The sequence below is a fragment of the Oryctolagus cuniculus genome, chromosome 7, assembly GCF_051225735.1.
Source record: "Oryctolagus cuniculus isolate XC-2025 breed Fujian yellow rabbit chromosome 7, ASM5122573v1, whole genome shotgun sequence".
NCBI lineage: Eukaryota > Metazoa > Chordata > Mammalia > Lagomorpha > Leporidae > Oryctolagus > Oryctolagus cuniculus.
The window spans coordinates 152,720,172-152,735,511 of NC_142873.1; the positions used below are offsets into that span (position 1 = coordinate 152,720,172).

At 63.1% G+C, this 15,340-nt stretch overlaps 1 protein-coding gene across 4 annotated transcripts in view; it reads right to left on the reverse strand.

Moving 5' to 3' along the window:
• Positions 1-13,814, reverse strand: part of PAX7 (paired box 7) — a 92,766-nt gene extending 78,952 nt beyond the window's left edge. Inside the window, exons 1-4 of one of the 4 annotated variants that reach the window (XM_089299240.1) lie at positions 13,594-13,814; positions 10,904-11,139; positions 10,338-10,464; positions 9,408-9,542 (exon numbers count right to left, since the gene is read on the reverse strand). In XM_089299240.1, coding sequence (XP_089155366.1) covers positions 9,408-9,542; positions 10,338-10,464; positions 10,904-11,139; positions 13,594-13,678 — 583 coding nt within the window. In that variant the 5' untranslated portion in view covers positions 13,679-13,814. Of the gene's footprint in view, positions 1-9,407; positions 9,543-10,337; positions 10,468-10,903; positions 11,140-13,593 lie in introns of all 4 variants that reach the window. The other 3 variants (XM_089299241.1, XM_051858050.3, XM_051858048.3) reach the window with 3 other exon arrangements.
• Positions 13,815-15,340: the final 1,526 nt, after the last annotated feature.

Here is a 15,340-nt window from a genome sequence, read left to right on the forward strand (position 1 = left end):
CGGCCACACCACAGTAAAGCGCCACCAGGCATTCGCCCCTTCAAAGCGCCTTTCGCGGGTTTGGTTACTTTATTTCTAAAGTTGTTTGTATTTCTAAAGTGGCCATTGAGGCGCGAGTCGGGCTTCGCCGAGGGGGAGGCGGGCAGGGGGCGGCGGCCAAGCGCCGAGCCTCCCCGCCCTCGGGCGCCCGGGGTCCGCGGCCCAGATTCCTGGGAGCTTCCCAGGCCGCGCGGGGCTCCGGCCCCGCTCATCAGAGATGGAAACGGGCTCAGGAGCCGTGAGCGACCCGCGCCGGGGGGATTCAAACCCAGGACCCAGCCCCGAGGGGAAAGAGGGGTCTTCTGGGGCGGGAGTGGGGGTGGCGACTTAAAGGGCCACTTTGAGAAGCTCTGAGCCAGCGGCCCCATGGCAGTCCCCTAACCCCGAAGGGAGAGAGGGAAGTTTGGTCCCATTTATTAGAGAAAGTTCCCGAGCCTTTTTATGGAGGGTTCACTCTCTGAGCACCTCCAAGGAAACAAATAAACAGAACTGCAGGAATCTGCAACAATGCAGTCTCATCCCGAGTGCTGGCACTGGCAGGCAGCAGCGGGGCTGGGGGACAGGGGACCGGGGCTGGGGGACAGAGGACGGGGTGGGGGGTGCTGGCCAGCAGGAGCAGAAGGGACTCGAGTGGCAGGAAAGTTTCTCCCAGCTGCACCCCTTCCCTGCCCCCCCCCCCACTGGAATTTCTTCTACCAGGTTTGTGGACCCTCGGAAGTGTAATCTTAGCCCAAGAAGAGCAAGGAGGAGGAGGAGGAGGAAGACAACAAGGATGTGGGGTGCAGGAGCAGGTGGGGGTCCTGGCTGGAGCGGGTGGGGTCAGCAGGGAGGGCACTTCTGCTTCTGCTGGTAGCCAGAGGGTTCAGGCACTTCCAGGGGACTCCCCCCCCAAAAGGATCACCTTGGAGGCGAACTTGAGCTTGTATCTGAATTTTGGGTCTGCAACCCAGATCAATCCACTGTGCGTTTGGAGTTTCCAGGGACCCAAAAACCTTCAGCCCAGACCCACAAATTCTACCGCAAAGTTTGCCTACACAAGAGACACCTCACGGAACGCCTCCCAGCTGCGGCCCCTCCCCAGTGACCTAAAGACGGTGCCAGCAAGCTGCCCCCTCCACCTGTCACCCGCAGAACGAAGGCTGCCCCTCAGGTGGGTTTCACAACAAGGACCCCAGAAAAACAGGGTGTTTTCTAAGCGACTTCACCCAGCCCCTTTTTCTGTCCCATCCAGGGACCCCTTTGATCTCCCGCCTATTGGAGGCCTCTCCCTGCTACCCGGGGCTCGGCTCAGCAAGGCCCCAGCGGTCCTTGTCTGCCAGTCCAGAGGTCAGGTTGGGGGCCACCGCCTGCCAAAGTCAGCCCCAACCCCAATCACCGGCATGGACCTGCGCAAACACCCCCATGGGGCAGCCTAGCAGAGAGGCCAGGTGAACCCAGCACACGCACCCCGGCCTTGGTTCATTTGCTCCCCACTTCACGAGGACAAGGGCCTGGTCTTTAACACATAGTAGGTGTTCAACAAATGATAACACGAAGAAACTCGTGTTCAGCCCCAGAGGGAGATTCCATTCTTACGCTGGTACAGACGTAAAGGGAACACAGCTTGTGTGCTGGCCGATTTCTGCACACAGACACAAGCTGCAGAAAGGACCACGTGGGGGAGGGGCACTTCTCTATTTGGGGATGGGAAGGGCCAGAGGGGCGCAGGCTCTCAGCGGACCCTGCTCCCGGAACCAGCCACTCCCTACAGACAGCAAGCAGGACAGAGCACAGGGACCCCTTAATATGGTTTGCAAAATTCTACCTGGTGGACACGAGTGTATGGCCAGTTGTTTGGGTCTTTACTCCGGTTCCCAAAGGGGTCTGGGATTCCCCACAAAGATAAGAACCTTTGTCTGTTTTTCTTTTTCCCCATGAGAGGACACTGAGGCCCAGAGAGGCTGAGAGTGGCCCAAGTCTACACTGCTAGTGAGCTGGGGCAGGGAGGACACTAGACGGCTTCCCACAAGGGACCCTGCTCCTCCGGGATTTGCCCAGGCTGCTACACCTGAGTTCTGGGGATCAGGAAGCCGTGGAGCACTCAGCCACCGGCACCAGGCCTTCAGCTCGCTGGGCTGCAGCCTCGGCCTTTCTCGCCCTCCTCCTGTGCGCAGCGCCCCGAGCGAGCGGAGGGGGGAGAGTGGCCCACCCGACCCCTTTCCAAAGCCAAGAATTTAGCGGGAGCGGCTGCTGCCCCAGCGATGCCCGGCCTGCTGTTTAGGGACGCTCTGAACACGGGGTCCCTGCCCCCTCACCCCGCGTCCGGACCCCGCCGGGCGCGCGGGCTGGGCCTTCCCGGCGGCGCCCCGGATCGGAGCGCGGAGCCCGGGCCCCCGCCTCGGGCCGGCCTCCCTCCCGCCCCGCCGGCCCCGCTCGCTCGCCTCTAATTAAGCGGCGGGATGGCAGCGAGCCGCCGGGCCGCGCTGTAATATGATGAACTGCCTTTGTGCCTGTGTCACCGAAAGCGCTCCTGATAAGGGGAAGCCGCCGAGGATCAAAAGGGCGGCCGCGGCTCGCCCGCCTCCCGCCTTCCCCCGCCGCCGCCCGGCTCTGCGCGCTGGCGCTCTCCCGCGGGCTCTGCTCCAGGTCCCGCCGCCGCCGCCGCCCTGCCGGTCCCGGGGCCGGCCTCTCGGGGCCTCTGCGTCTCTTTGTCTTTCTTCCTGCTGCTGAGCGCCTCCCCGGGCCCCTGCGCGCCGCTCGGCGTCCTCGGCTCGCCACGCGGGTTCCGCTCGCGCGCGCTGAATTTCCCCGCGCGCTCTCCGCTGAGCTCTCACCCCAGCTCTGCGGCTCTCCATCGTCGCCGCCCTCTTGCCACGTCGCCCCCTTCCCACCCCGGGTTCGGGCCCAGCGCACCTCCAGGGCCCCGGCGACCACGATACCGAAAGGCCCAGGAGCTGACCCGAGGACTCGGGGAAGCCGGGCCATTCACCCGCAGTCACTTGCGGAGTCCCGCGGCCCCTCGCCATCCGCCCGCACTCGGCGAGGCTGCCGGGCGGGAGGCCCAGACTCGCGCGCCCCAGGCCTCCTGGACCGCCCTTGAGGCCTCTTCGGAGCTGCACTTGGGGAGCACACACCCCACCCCGCCCCGCCAGCCCACAGCGCGCGCCCGACGGACGCCCTTCCTCCCTGTACCCCCCAGAGGCTGCGGTTGCGTCGCCGGCGACCCCTGGCGCATCCCTTTCCCCACACCCCTTCCTTTGGCCCCCACCTCCCCTTTGCCCTCGACCCCATCTCTTCCTCCTCGGAGCCCCTCCCCGGGGCATGCTAGCAGTCCCCCCGCCCCCGCGCGCGCTCCCCCTACCCCACTTTGTTTGAAGTTTTGGCGAGTTCCCTCTACTAACGGCGCAGCTTCCCCCTTAGGTCACCGTTCTGCCTTGATTCGATTTGGGCCGCCGAGTTCTCCTCCCTCCCCCTGCCCGACCCCAGACGGGGCCAATCCCTCCGGAGCAGGTCAGAAAGCACTGACCCCATTTCCACCTTTTCCTCTTTCAGTCAAGAGTTGGGGGGAGGAGGACAAGAGGGAAGGCCGGGGCAGCGAAAACTGAGGGGGGCCTCCCAGTCTTCCCGGAGCCCCTCACCCCCTTCCTCAACTGAGTTTCCCGGCCACCCCTCTAGTCGCGAGCAGGGGGAGAAGAGCGATCCCCGCCACACCCCCCACCACCACCAAGGCTTGGTCTTCAAGGCCCCAGAGCTCCTGGCCGGTCCCCTCTGTGCAGGAACCCCTCTCTGCACCGGACACGGTCCCTTCTCAGTGGGCTCTGCTTGGCTGCAGACTCCATGGCCAGAGCCAGGCCCTTGTACCTTCCATGCTTACTGCTTCGTGCCCTTATCCACCCTGCACCACACAAGGACGCCCATCAACTTCGCTCTGGAGAACCGGGTGTGGGTCCTGGAGACTCCAAAGACCTAGTCCCCCCTCTCTCTCTCCCTCTCTCTCTCTGTGTATATACATATATATACACACACACACACATACATACACACATATAATATATGTATGCTTTATAGAATATTCTTTACGTATCGTGTAGTGTGTGACAACTATCATTTTCAGAAAAGCATTCTTTAAAGAGAGAGAGAGAACGAGCCCAATAATCACCTTACCGCTTAAGGCTGCTGTTATATATGCTATCAAATCCTCCCATGTAAATTCCACTGAAAATTTGGAAAGCTGTGAAAGGGGAGGGGGCGACGGGGGTGGGGGGAGGTTAATCCGGGTTTAGCGCTGCCACGCAGTCCTAGGACCAGGGTGAGCCTGATTGCGTTATCTCGCCCCAACATTTGAGACGCCCAGATTCTACCCAGCCAAATAGCTCGCAGAGCGGCGCAGATGGCTGCGGCGGCGCGCCTCAGGAAAATGTGTTATTAATATCTAAATAACTTCCCAATACTGCCTGGTAAAATCTCCCCTCTGCCATTCCTGATGATGAATTCGTTTGAAGTCTTCCCCCGGCCTCGCCTTTGCAGTGTCTCCCTCTTCCCTCTGCTTCTTAGCCAGGCTTATTTCAAACTGGTAAATATCTAATGCCTTTAACCGCCGCGCCGTGCACACGCGTCTTTTAGGTACAAACGGCTGCAAACAGGCGGTGTGCGGCCGTGCGTGCCCGGCGGAGCACACAGCATCCGCGCGCCCTCGCGGCGGGGGCCCCGCGCGGCTTAGGCGGGACAGCGCGCACAGGGGGGGACGCGGGCTGCGTGCGCCGCATCCTCCTTAGCCGAGCCAGGCCCCTCTCGCCGCGCCCCCCCCCACACCGCCCGGGGCCCCCGGTCCTGGTTCCCCGTGGAGCCGCAAAGGCACCCCACCGCCTACACGCAGCTCCTCGGCGGCTCCCAGTCCCCGCACCCCTCCCAGCCCTCCGCCGGCTTCCCCCGCGCTCTGGGGCGGATAATTACCCTGGGCTCGCCTGTTCGCCCTTGTTTAAAGTTTGTTTTCTAAATGTCTTCTATTAGATTACGCTCGTTCATCCCCCCTCCAACCTTATCTCCTTCTGTCTCTTCTCTCCCGGCCCGTCACACTTGATTTAGGCGCGAGTTTATCTGGCAAACACTTTGCCGACTTTGTTTACCGCGGGTTCCGGGGCCGCGAGCGCGCGCGCCGCCGCGCTTTGTGCGACTTATCTCCCCATTGTCGCTGCTCGTCAGCCCCGGCTCCCTCCGCCCCTCGCCCCGCTGCGATGGAGGGGGGCGGGGTGGGTGGGAGAAAGGTGGAGGGGGGCGCGCGCCCTGGCTCCACACCCCCTCTCCGCTCGCCCCATCCCCCGCGCTCGGCCCCTCGGGTCTCACTCGAGATCCACCGCCGAGCGCTGCCTGCAGCGGAGGACTTGCCCGACACCCCCCCCCCATCTTCCTCGGAGCCCCCATTATGCGAAGCTGATCCCACTCTGAACAGCCTCAAATCCCGCCTGGGCTCTGTTTGATTAGATTGCCAACCCCGGGTAATCCTTTGATTTGGTGGAGTGTCAATTACCTTTCTCTAAACACACATTTACAGAGGCGCGAACTTGTTGGTTTAAATCAACGCAGATTGTTTCTGGACACACCGACCGGCTCCGGCACCTCCCGCGCCCCGCGCCCCCGCGCCCCCGCCCCTCCCCTCCTCACCTAAGCCCAGAAACCTCTTCCCTTCCAGGTGTGAAGCTGGGCGGAGGAAACAGAACCGAAAGGCGGTGTGGGCTGAGCGGAGCCGTGCCCCCTCCTCCTCTTCATCCGCTCCCCCGGAGCCTAATTAAATTTGGCAGGTCCTTGTACACACAATCAAACCAGCCTCCTCCAGTGTAGCAAACGACCGAAAACCGCATTAGCAGCTATCGGGGCTGCCAAATTAAATTGTTTCCCACCTCCTTTTACAAGTGTCTAAAACCCACACCTCGGGTCTCCCCTCCTCTCCCACCCTCCCCCGGGCAGTGCCCCCGCCACACCTGTAAGTCAGCTACTGTAAAAATAAATGGAGAAGGGGAAGAAAAATAAATCTGCCTCACTTGCCGGCCCCTCCCCAGGCGGGAGCTTGGGAAGCGGCAAATTCTCCCACTGGGCTCCGGCACCCTCCACCGCCTTCCTCCTCCTCCATCTGCTGCTGCTGTGCAACCTCTCCCCATATTTAATCGCCCCACTGGGGCCGCGTCTGATCTCGCCAGTTTGGGCTTCAGCTTGTGTCTTGTGAGTCTGTGGCCCGCGAGAGCCCCAGTTCCTACTGCTTGTTAGTGTTGCTATTGTTGTTTATCCTACCTCTCACTTCTTCCACATTCACTCCTTGGCTCCTAGGAGAGAAGCGATTTGACCCTTTGCAAGCCCCTAGCCAATTCCCCACGAGGATCTCTCTGGGCTCAGATTCTGGGAACATCTTTGCCTTTCCCTCCCCTCAAATCCTTCCCCTGTTGGCTCCCTGGGGCCCAGCAGGGGTTGGGGGTGGGCCCTGGTCCTTGGAGAGAGGGGTAAGGAGGGGAGGCTGTGGGGTTGGGGACAGAGAACTGTCCACTTCCCTCTGCAGGTGACCAGAGCCTGGCCAGAGCCCCTGTCGGCAGCGGTCTGGGGGACTCACCACCAACAATCCTAATAACTCAGTCTTAACAAGGATAAGAGCAAAAAAAAAAAAAAAAATACGCACAGCCTCATGAATATCTCTGCCCAAGGGGAGCAGGAGTGAGCTGTACAGAGATGAAAGTGCACAGAAATAAAAGCTCAATTTAATCTGCTTTAAAACCCTTCAACTTAACGTTTGTGCTTCCAACTCTGAGAGTGAGGACTGATTGGGGATAAATAGTTTCTTACCATGCCTGGAAGCTATTACACCCCTCTCCAACACAGTTTCCTATTCAGCAGTCCCAGTTTTCATTACCAGCTCTAATAAGTCTTAACATTATTAAATGCCAAGCGGACGATAGGAAAAAAACGGACTCAGGGAGGGATCTCTCTTTAGCGCTTAAAGAGGAGAGCTCTTAAACCCCTTCTTTGGCGGCTCCCCGCCACGAGAGGGGCAGCCCCCGGAGAAAGCATTTGTCAAGAGCAAGAAGCCAAAACAAAGTTTCCGGTGTGCACCTTTCCCCCTGCTCTGCCCACTGCGCATCTCTGCCCCTCCCGACCCGGACGGCGCGGCCGGAGGCTGAGAGGTGTCTTCACCTTCTAACTCAGTCACTGAGGTCCTGTCTGGGTCCAGGGCCAGAGGGGAGGAGCCTGCCAACCGCCCAGGCACACAACACAGGGGCCGAAACAGACTGTCCGCAGATGGACAGACAGCCCTGGCATCCCCAGCACCGCGCGGTCCACGCTCACTCTCCGCCACCACGCAGCACCCTCCTGCAGAAGCAGCCCCTTCCCACCCCACCCCTCACCCCCGCATGGACACACAGCCCAGGGCATCCTGACCCAAAGACCCAAGGGGGGCGATCACACCGAGAGATGCCACGGCATCTGGCACACAGTCGCAGGGACCCACGCGCCTGCTGTCACTCAAAACCTGTGGGGTGTGTTTGGACACCAGGCCTTCCTGCAGACCCTCTGTGGTCCCGGCACCCGTAAGCTCAGTCTTCCCCCACCTCGAGCCTCAGGGCTCCTCTTTCCACCCTCGCAGACTTGCAGCTTCCTGGTTCTGCTGCAGAGAAAGCCTCCATCCAGCGAAGTCGCTTCCGAGCTGGTGGTCTTGGAAGCACCCGCAGGCCCCTTCTGGAAGCCCCCCAAGCCCCCTAGAGTCAAAGGAATCCCCCCCAGGGGGGGCGCAGGTGACCTCCTTCCCTTCCATCCCCGGAAGTAGCCCTATTTGTATTTCTTCGCACCCAAAATCTCTCCAAATCAAATCTCTCCAAAATCAAACCGAGCCCCTTTCTGCTTTGCTGGGGTCGCTCAGCAGAGGTGTCCCGCGGGCATGCAGTGTTTGGGAAAAGCCGCTCAAGTTCTAGGTACCGACCTGCCCACACCAAGTCCCTGTAGCCCTGTCCAGTGGGAACTGGAATAAGGACTGGGTCCCCCCGCGGGGGTCTCGGCGCCTTGGGCTGACTGGCCTGGGCCGGGAGCTACTTGGTAGTGCAGCGCTGCCTCCTCCCACAGATCCCAGGCCCCTCGGCAGGCCCCGCACAGCGGGGTGCCAGGCACAGCTCCCTCCCTTTCTTCCCCTGCCCTTTTGTCCCGAGCGGGGCTGCCGCTCCGCTGGGGCCCTCAATGTCAATCGCCCGCCCCTGCCCCAGCTCTCGGCTGCAGGCTCACTGGGGGCTGTGCGGCCCCCAATTCCCCCGGCACACACACACACACCATCGACGACCTGGCCTGCGGAGGCTTTGTCCGTGAAGTTCATCTTCAAGGTTGGAGGGACCAGAACTTCAGAGAGACCCCACCTAGGAGTGCCGGGAGGGGACCCCAGAAAGACAGTCACACACAACAGGCTCGGCTCAGCTTCCAGGGTCCAGGACCGCCCCCAGCTTTGCCCAGAGCCAGGGCTCGGCAGGTTCTCAGGGCGGCTGTCTTTCCGATTCTCTCTGCTGCCACCTCGCAGCCCGGGTCTCTGGGACCCTCCTTTCCCCGGCAGCCTCTGTGGCTGCAGGTCTCCCGTTTCTTTCTCCCCTCCCCAAGTCCCTACTTTGCACCCACAAACGGAGCCTGAAAGAGAGCTGCGAAAGACAGGGGATGAGAGGAGGGCTAGCCCCTGTCTGCTGAAATGTCCCCGGGGGCAGAAACAAAGCAGGCAGACGAGGAAGCGCAGGGCGCCGGGCGCATACCCAAGCCTGCCTGTCGGGGTGGGCAAGGCTGTGGGGCACCCAGATCTCTGTCCCCCTGGGGTCCTCCGACCCCTGGCATCTGGGAACTTGACCTCAATTCTCCTCTGCCCCGGCAGCACGCGCGCCAAAGAGGAAAGCACCCCCAGCCCCCCACTCCGGCCGGCGCTGGCCCTGGCTAATTTTTATTGATTGGGGCGGTCAGTCAACTGTCAGGCGGGGTTTCCAGGGACCGTTTAGCGAGCGTGTGCGGCTCTGGTTAACAAATTCATTTAGGGAGCCGCGGGGCCGACTCCTCCTGCCGCATCCCCCACCCCCACCCCCGCCTCCTCACCAGTTTCCTATAAATAATTGATCAACATCGGAACAGCAGCCAAAACGCCAGCCCCAGAGGACTCAGGACCCGGGGTACACGGGCAGATCCCGCTCGGGAGCATGCGGGGGTTCAGGTGCACGGCTCACAGTGACCCCAGCGCTCCCACAGCCTGGCTCCCCCTAGAAGGAGGAGGCCCCGGGCGCTGGGCTCTCCATCCCACCAGGGCCTGGGGTGGGGGTGCACGGAGGGGACCCAGCGGCCTGTGCGCTGGGGCGGCGGGAGCAGCGGCCGGCCTGGAGCCGCATCCCTACCTTTGTCGCCCAGGATGCCGTCGATGCTGTGTTTAGCCTTCTTCTCACCGTCCTCCTCCTTCTTGTCGGCCTCATCTTCCTCCTCTTTCTTCCCGAACTTGATTCTGAGCACACGGCTAATCGAACTCACTAAACCTCAGAAATTCAAAGGCAAAAGAGCGCGTATAAGTCGTTGGGGGGCACGGGGAGCCCAAACCACCGGGGGCCCCTGGGAGAAAGTCAGGAAGCCCCCTCCTCCCTTCCGCTCCCTTCCATTCCGCCCCCACCAGGCAGTTGGGCATCGCACAGTCACGGACGGGCACACCCGCCCCACAGCTGGGCGCTCACACCTGCGCACCCGCCTGGTGCATTCCTTCACTTGTCTGTGCCTCCCGCCATCTCCCAGCCCCTTCATAGCCTGCACTGCCACACTCACACTCAGGTGTGTGTCCCAGCCCGGCGGGCCTGCACGCACCAGGACATCTGTCTGTCTCTTATACACATACACACACACACACACTCGGGCCACTTTCTCTCTCACAGGCAGGAGGGTTTGGCGCCTCCGAACTCAGGACCCAGCGGCCGGCGCTGGCAACAGAAGGGGAATGCCTACTCAGGGAGGTGGTCAGAGAAGCCCCCAGACACCACCTCTCCCGGGACACACCCGCCTCGCTCCCAGGGTCCTCCCTTGTCACACACCCTCTAGGTGAACTTGCTGCCGCCTGCCCCGGCCTGCCAGCCTCCCCCTCTCCCTTCCCCTCCTCCCCTTTGCTTCTTTCTCTTCCTTCTCCCCCCTTCCCATCTTCCTTTCAGTTTTGATTTGCTCTGACACTCTTTCTTGTTTCCCTTCCTCCCTAAGTTTCCTCCAAGTTCTCGGTCTCCCACCGTCTCCCGCCGCGGGAGTCCCGAGGGGACGGAGCTCAGCTCAGCGCGGCTCAGCTGCCTTCTCACCTGAGGGCACGGTGCTGCGGTCGCAGTGCCCGTCCTTCAGCAGCCGGTCCCGGATCTCCCAGCTGAACATGCCCGGGTTTTCCCGTTTGTACTCCTCAATCTTTTTCTCCACATCCGGGGTCGCCACCTGCTTCAGAGGTGGAGGCGGGAGAGCGGGAGTGGAGAGATGGGGCGGGGAGGGGGACACTTTCAGTATCAACCTCCCTGGAGCCCCAGGCCGGGCTGGTGGCTTTGATAGCCCCCCTCCCGCCCCCCCGTTTTGAGGTTGCCTCTATCCTTTCAAGCAGCCAACTCCTGGTTCCCAAGAGGACAGCCAGGGGCAGGGAGACAGAGCTAACAAAGTAAAACCCAACTAAGACCCTCTTAAGGTCCCCCCATACTATCTCTGGGGGTTTCAAGAAATGGAAAAATGATGGGAGGCCGTGCGGAAGTAGGAGTACTCTCTCCAAGTACTTCCCGCAGGCAGCAGGGAGACACCCGGTGCTACTGGGGTGAGGGGCTGCAGCCAGGACCCCCTGGCCCCCGCGGGGAGATCTGCCGCCAGCCTCTGTGGCGGAGACACTCACTCTGGGTTTGCTGCCGCCGATGGCCCCCGGCCGGATGGAGCCGGTCTCCTGGTAGCGGCACAAGATCTTGGAGACACAGCCGTGGGAGACGCGCAGCTGGCGGGAGATGACACAGGGCCGGATGCCATGGTGGGCCATCTCCACGATCTTGTGGCGGATGTGGTTAGGCAGGGGTCGCCCGTTGATGAAGACCCCACCGAGCTGATTGACCCGGCCTTGGCCCAGCGGGGTGGACACTGCAGAAGGGCAGGGAGGCGAGACAGAGAGAGAGGCACGGGGTAAGTAAGGATGAGGAGGAGCGTGCACCCTGACTTTAGTGCTGTCTGAACCCGCACACCGCCAACAGCCGATCCTAGAGGTTGGCCAGCCCGGGGCTTTGGTGGCTCAGAGATCAGAAAACCACTCCGAGAGGGTCCTGCGCATGTGGGCAGAGGGGTCACAGTGCCGCGCCCCCACCTCCTGCTACTCTGCAGGGAATGAGGCCACACCTGGGGAATGCCGCTGAGAAGGGGGGGTGTATAGAGACAGGCCGGGGAGCAGATCGGCAAGGCTGGTGGGGCCATGGAGACCTTGGGAGTGGCGGCTTTCCGCACACAGGGCTCCGGCGCGGGCGGGCGGTGGGGCTGCCTTGTTCCTGCCCTCAGAACAGCCAAGAACCCCTGAGATGGGGCCCATCTGGTCAGCTCCAGGCTCGCTGCAGCCACTTCAGGGGCCCAGCAGGCGCTGGCTGCTGACTAGCTAGCGTTTACCGGGCTCCTGGTGCTTTTACAGCCGAGACACCGCCGAGGGGCTGGTGGCACCGGGCTGCTGGCCCTGCCTCTGGGGTCACCTGGCTGTCCCTCTGCTTGCACTCACTCTCAAAGTTCTCATTTCGTTTTGGGATAATTTGGGGGTACACACTGTGCCCTCGGCAAGCTCCTGAATCAAATACCCGACTCGGTCTCTGAAACCACTGTCCCTTGCAGGCTCGGAGAGGCTGGCACGGCGACCTGGTCAGAGTCCCGGGTCGCGGGGCGCTTTGGGAACCAGGACTGGCGCGAGCGGGGAGGAGACGGCGCCCCGGCAGCCTCAATGCAAAGTCTACACAATTTCCTCACGGAAGGTTGGGGGGCACCCGGTGCACTAATCCGGCCTCGATCCCCCCAATTTGGGCACTCGGCGGCTGCGGAGATCCGTAAGATTAGAGCGATTTCACAGCCGCCCGAGCGCAGGGAGCTGACAGCGTTAATTGGAAGGGAGGAGGCGAGAAGAGGCTCGGGCTGCCGAGCTGTGCCGGCCGCCCCCTCCCTCGCTCTCGCGGTCCCCCCACCTCTCTCTGTAAAAGTAGGTATCTGAAGCCACCCTCGGATTTAATCAGAAATCGTGCGTCGCCGAGCCCGAGTCCCTGGGTCTCCGCGGCGGGGTATGCCATTAGCGCTGGAGAGCTCTCGAGCGCCAAACTTTGTATTCAAGAGCCTCTCCAGCGCCCGGCGCTCGCCTCTCCTCCGTATTCCGCGTCATGTTGGGCAAATATTGTCCTAATCCGCCGCGCGTCCTCAGCCGCCTGTCTCACTGGCGTTCGCTCCAGGAGAGCCTCGGCAAATCCCCGGGCTTGCGCGCTCCGCCGCCTGCGTGGCTGCCCGCGCGCACTTGATCACGGAGCCGCCCTCTGCGCCTCGTTCTAACGCGGGGACCCGGTGCCGTCTCGCTGCCCGCGGGGCCCCCTCCCCGGAGCGCGGGCGGGCTGCCTGCCCGCCCACCCCCTCCCAGCCTTCCCTCCCCTGCAGCCAGCACGAGGGGCTCAGACAATTACACACGCGAGTAATTAAAAAACAAAACTCTTTGCGCGTTAGGTCTGAGCACTTCGCTCCGGCACCCCCAGAAGCCGGGCGCCTCCTGGGTGACTGGTTGAAGGCCTCCCGTGAGTTTAAAACGGTCCCCAAAACACAGGACAGGGTCTCCGCCCACGCTCGCCGCCAGGTCTCCGGCCGGGGGCCGGGGCGCCCTGGGTCCACACCGCGCTCGCCTGGGCGGGCGCTGGCTACTTGGGAACCGCGCGTTACAAAGCAACACTTGTCCCGCTTTGCACAAGGCCGTGCCCTCGCGCTGTCTCCAGGTTTTCTCCCCGGAGGCTTCCAGAATCCGAGAGAAAAGTTTTTGGGGGTGGAAAAATCGTTACTTTTTTTTTTTTTTTTTTTAATCTTAGTTTGTTTCTCGGCCGGGAAGCAGGCGCGTCTGAGGGCGGCTCCGGAAAAGCGAGGATCCTTGGCAGCGCGGGCAGATCAAGGATCACACAGGGCTGGAGTTTCGAAATAAAAGGGCTCGGACGAGCATCCCGGTGGCCGGTGAGCGCCGGAGCCCGCCGAGAAACCACCTGAGGAGACGTCTCTGACACCGCCTAAGGCGCGGACAGGCACTGGGACCTGGCCGGGGCCGGGAGCCTGCGGCTCCCAGGAGGTCAAGCCGGCGGTGAAGGCCAGCGGTGTCCGCCCTGAGAAGCGGAGGCCGCGCGCGGGGCAGAGAGACCCACGCAGAAACCGACAAGCGCCGAGCCAGAAACTTGCCGAGTCCCGCGCCCGGCTCGGACCCGGGAGAGCAGGGGGCTCTGGCTGCCGCCGCCGCCCCCCGCCCCTGGAGACTGCCTCCTCGCCCGGGCCCGGGGGCTGCGGGCTCCGGGCGCGGGCGGGCGAGGCCGGCCGGGCCGCGCTTACCTTCCAGGGGAAATCCCGTGCGCGGGTAGCTCTGCCCCGGAGCCGGCCGCATCATCCTCGGGACCGCGCCGGGCAGGGCAGCCATTCCTGCGCACACCGGGGACGCGTCCGGAGTCGGCAAAATTCGCTTCCCGTCCGCTCCCTCTACCCCTGCTGCGCTCTTTCTTTCTTCCCTCCTTCTTCTTCTTTTTTTTTAACCTCTCCCCCCTCCCCTGCACACTCACTCCCTACCCCACCCCCCACCCCCGGCTGCAGGCGAACGCGTCCAGGAGCTGGGGGGGGGGGAGGCGGGGGCGGAGGCTGGCGGGGGGGGGGAGGGAAGGTGGCGACGAGGAAGTTCACGCAAACAAGCACTCGGGCCCCAAGGCCGCCTCCGCCAGCTCCGCTCGGCCGCGAGCTGCGCGCGCCGACGCGCACGGCGAGACCCGCGGAGCGGCTCGGGGGCGCGCGGGGCAGCGGGGTCCCCGGGGCTCAGGCCCGCGAGCCAAAGTTTCGGAGCCGCGAGGCTGCCGAGCGGGCCGCTGGCGGCGTGTCTGTGCTCCCGCGGCTGGCTCCCTCCCTCGGCCCCGCGCCTTCTTGCGGCGGAGCGCGCGGGCTGCTCCCCGGTCCCGGGGAGGACTGCAGGAGGAGGAGGAGGCAGATGCCTGCTCCGGGCTCGGGGCTTGCGGGCAGGCGACGGGGAGGGACGGGGCCGGGGGAGAGAAGAGGAGAAGCGAGGGGGCGCGAGTGGTGCGCTGGGTAAATTGTGCAAAAGTGCTCCCCCGGAGCCCGAGGAGGAGGAGGCGGCGGCCGTCGAGATCTGATAGGTTCGGACTTTTCTTTATTCATGAGGAGGGAAGGGGGCCAGGACCGAGGGGAGCGTAGGACCAATAACGAAAAGAAATCGCCAACGAATTTTTTTTTTCTTCTAATTCCCGGCTCGACCTCGTTTTGGGGGCGAATCCGAACTGCCCGTGCAAACGGAGCGAGCGCAGCCCGCGGAGCTGGGGGCTGGGCCGCCGAAGAGGGGGCCCGGCTTCAAGCGGGCGTCTTCCTTTGATGAATGGGCCGGATCCAAGCGTCCCTCGCGCCCGTGACAACATCTGGGACGGCCGCGGCCTCTCCGGCCTCCGGGGGACACAGCCCCAGTGCAGTTCCTTGTCTGCCGCGCTGGCAGGCTCCGGGTGGGACCCCCCTCCGGCGGGGGGGGGGGGAGGGCTCGGGCCACTTCGGGAGGGATAGTGACTTTCTCAGTGAGATGATGTCCCGTTCCCGGCCGGCCTCCCGCCCGGATACGGTGTCCGGGCCCAAGGCTTGGAAAACTGGGGCTGCCTGGGGCTGTGGACGGTTTCTCAGCCCCTGCCCCACCTGTGGGCCACCTGCAGCAGGGGCTCACCCCCTTTTCTCAGTTAGCCCTTCAGGCCACGGCCCAGGACTTTTTCCAGCAGGTATGGGCGTCCTGAGGCTGTACAGGAGTTGACCACAAAACAGGGAGAGGAGAGCTGGGGAGGGGGACCTGGTCCCCCTCTGGAGCCCCGCGGGGGTGGCTGTGAGGAGGAGGTGCTCCGTTAGGCTGTCAGGAGCTGGGAGGTGGGAGGATTAGAAGGCAGCAGTTCTGTACTGTGACCGGAATGGCCAGTAGCCTTAGCCTGGGGACAGGGAGTCTGGGGGCGAAACGCCCTCTCAGCGGGACAGGACGCCGTGGCTGCTGGCCTTTTGTCTCCCCCCAACCCTCCCGAGAAAGAGCGTCTCTGGCTAAGCACTGGAA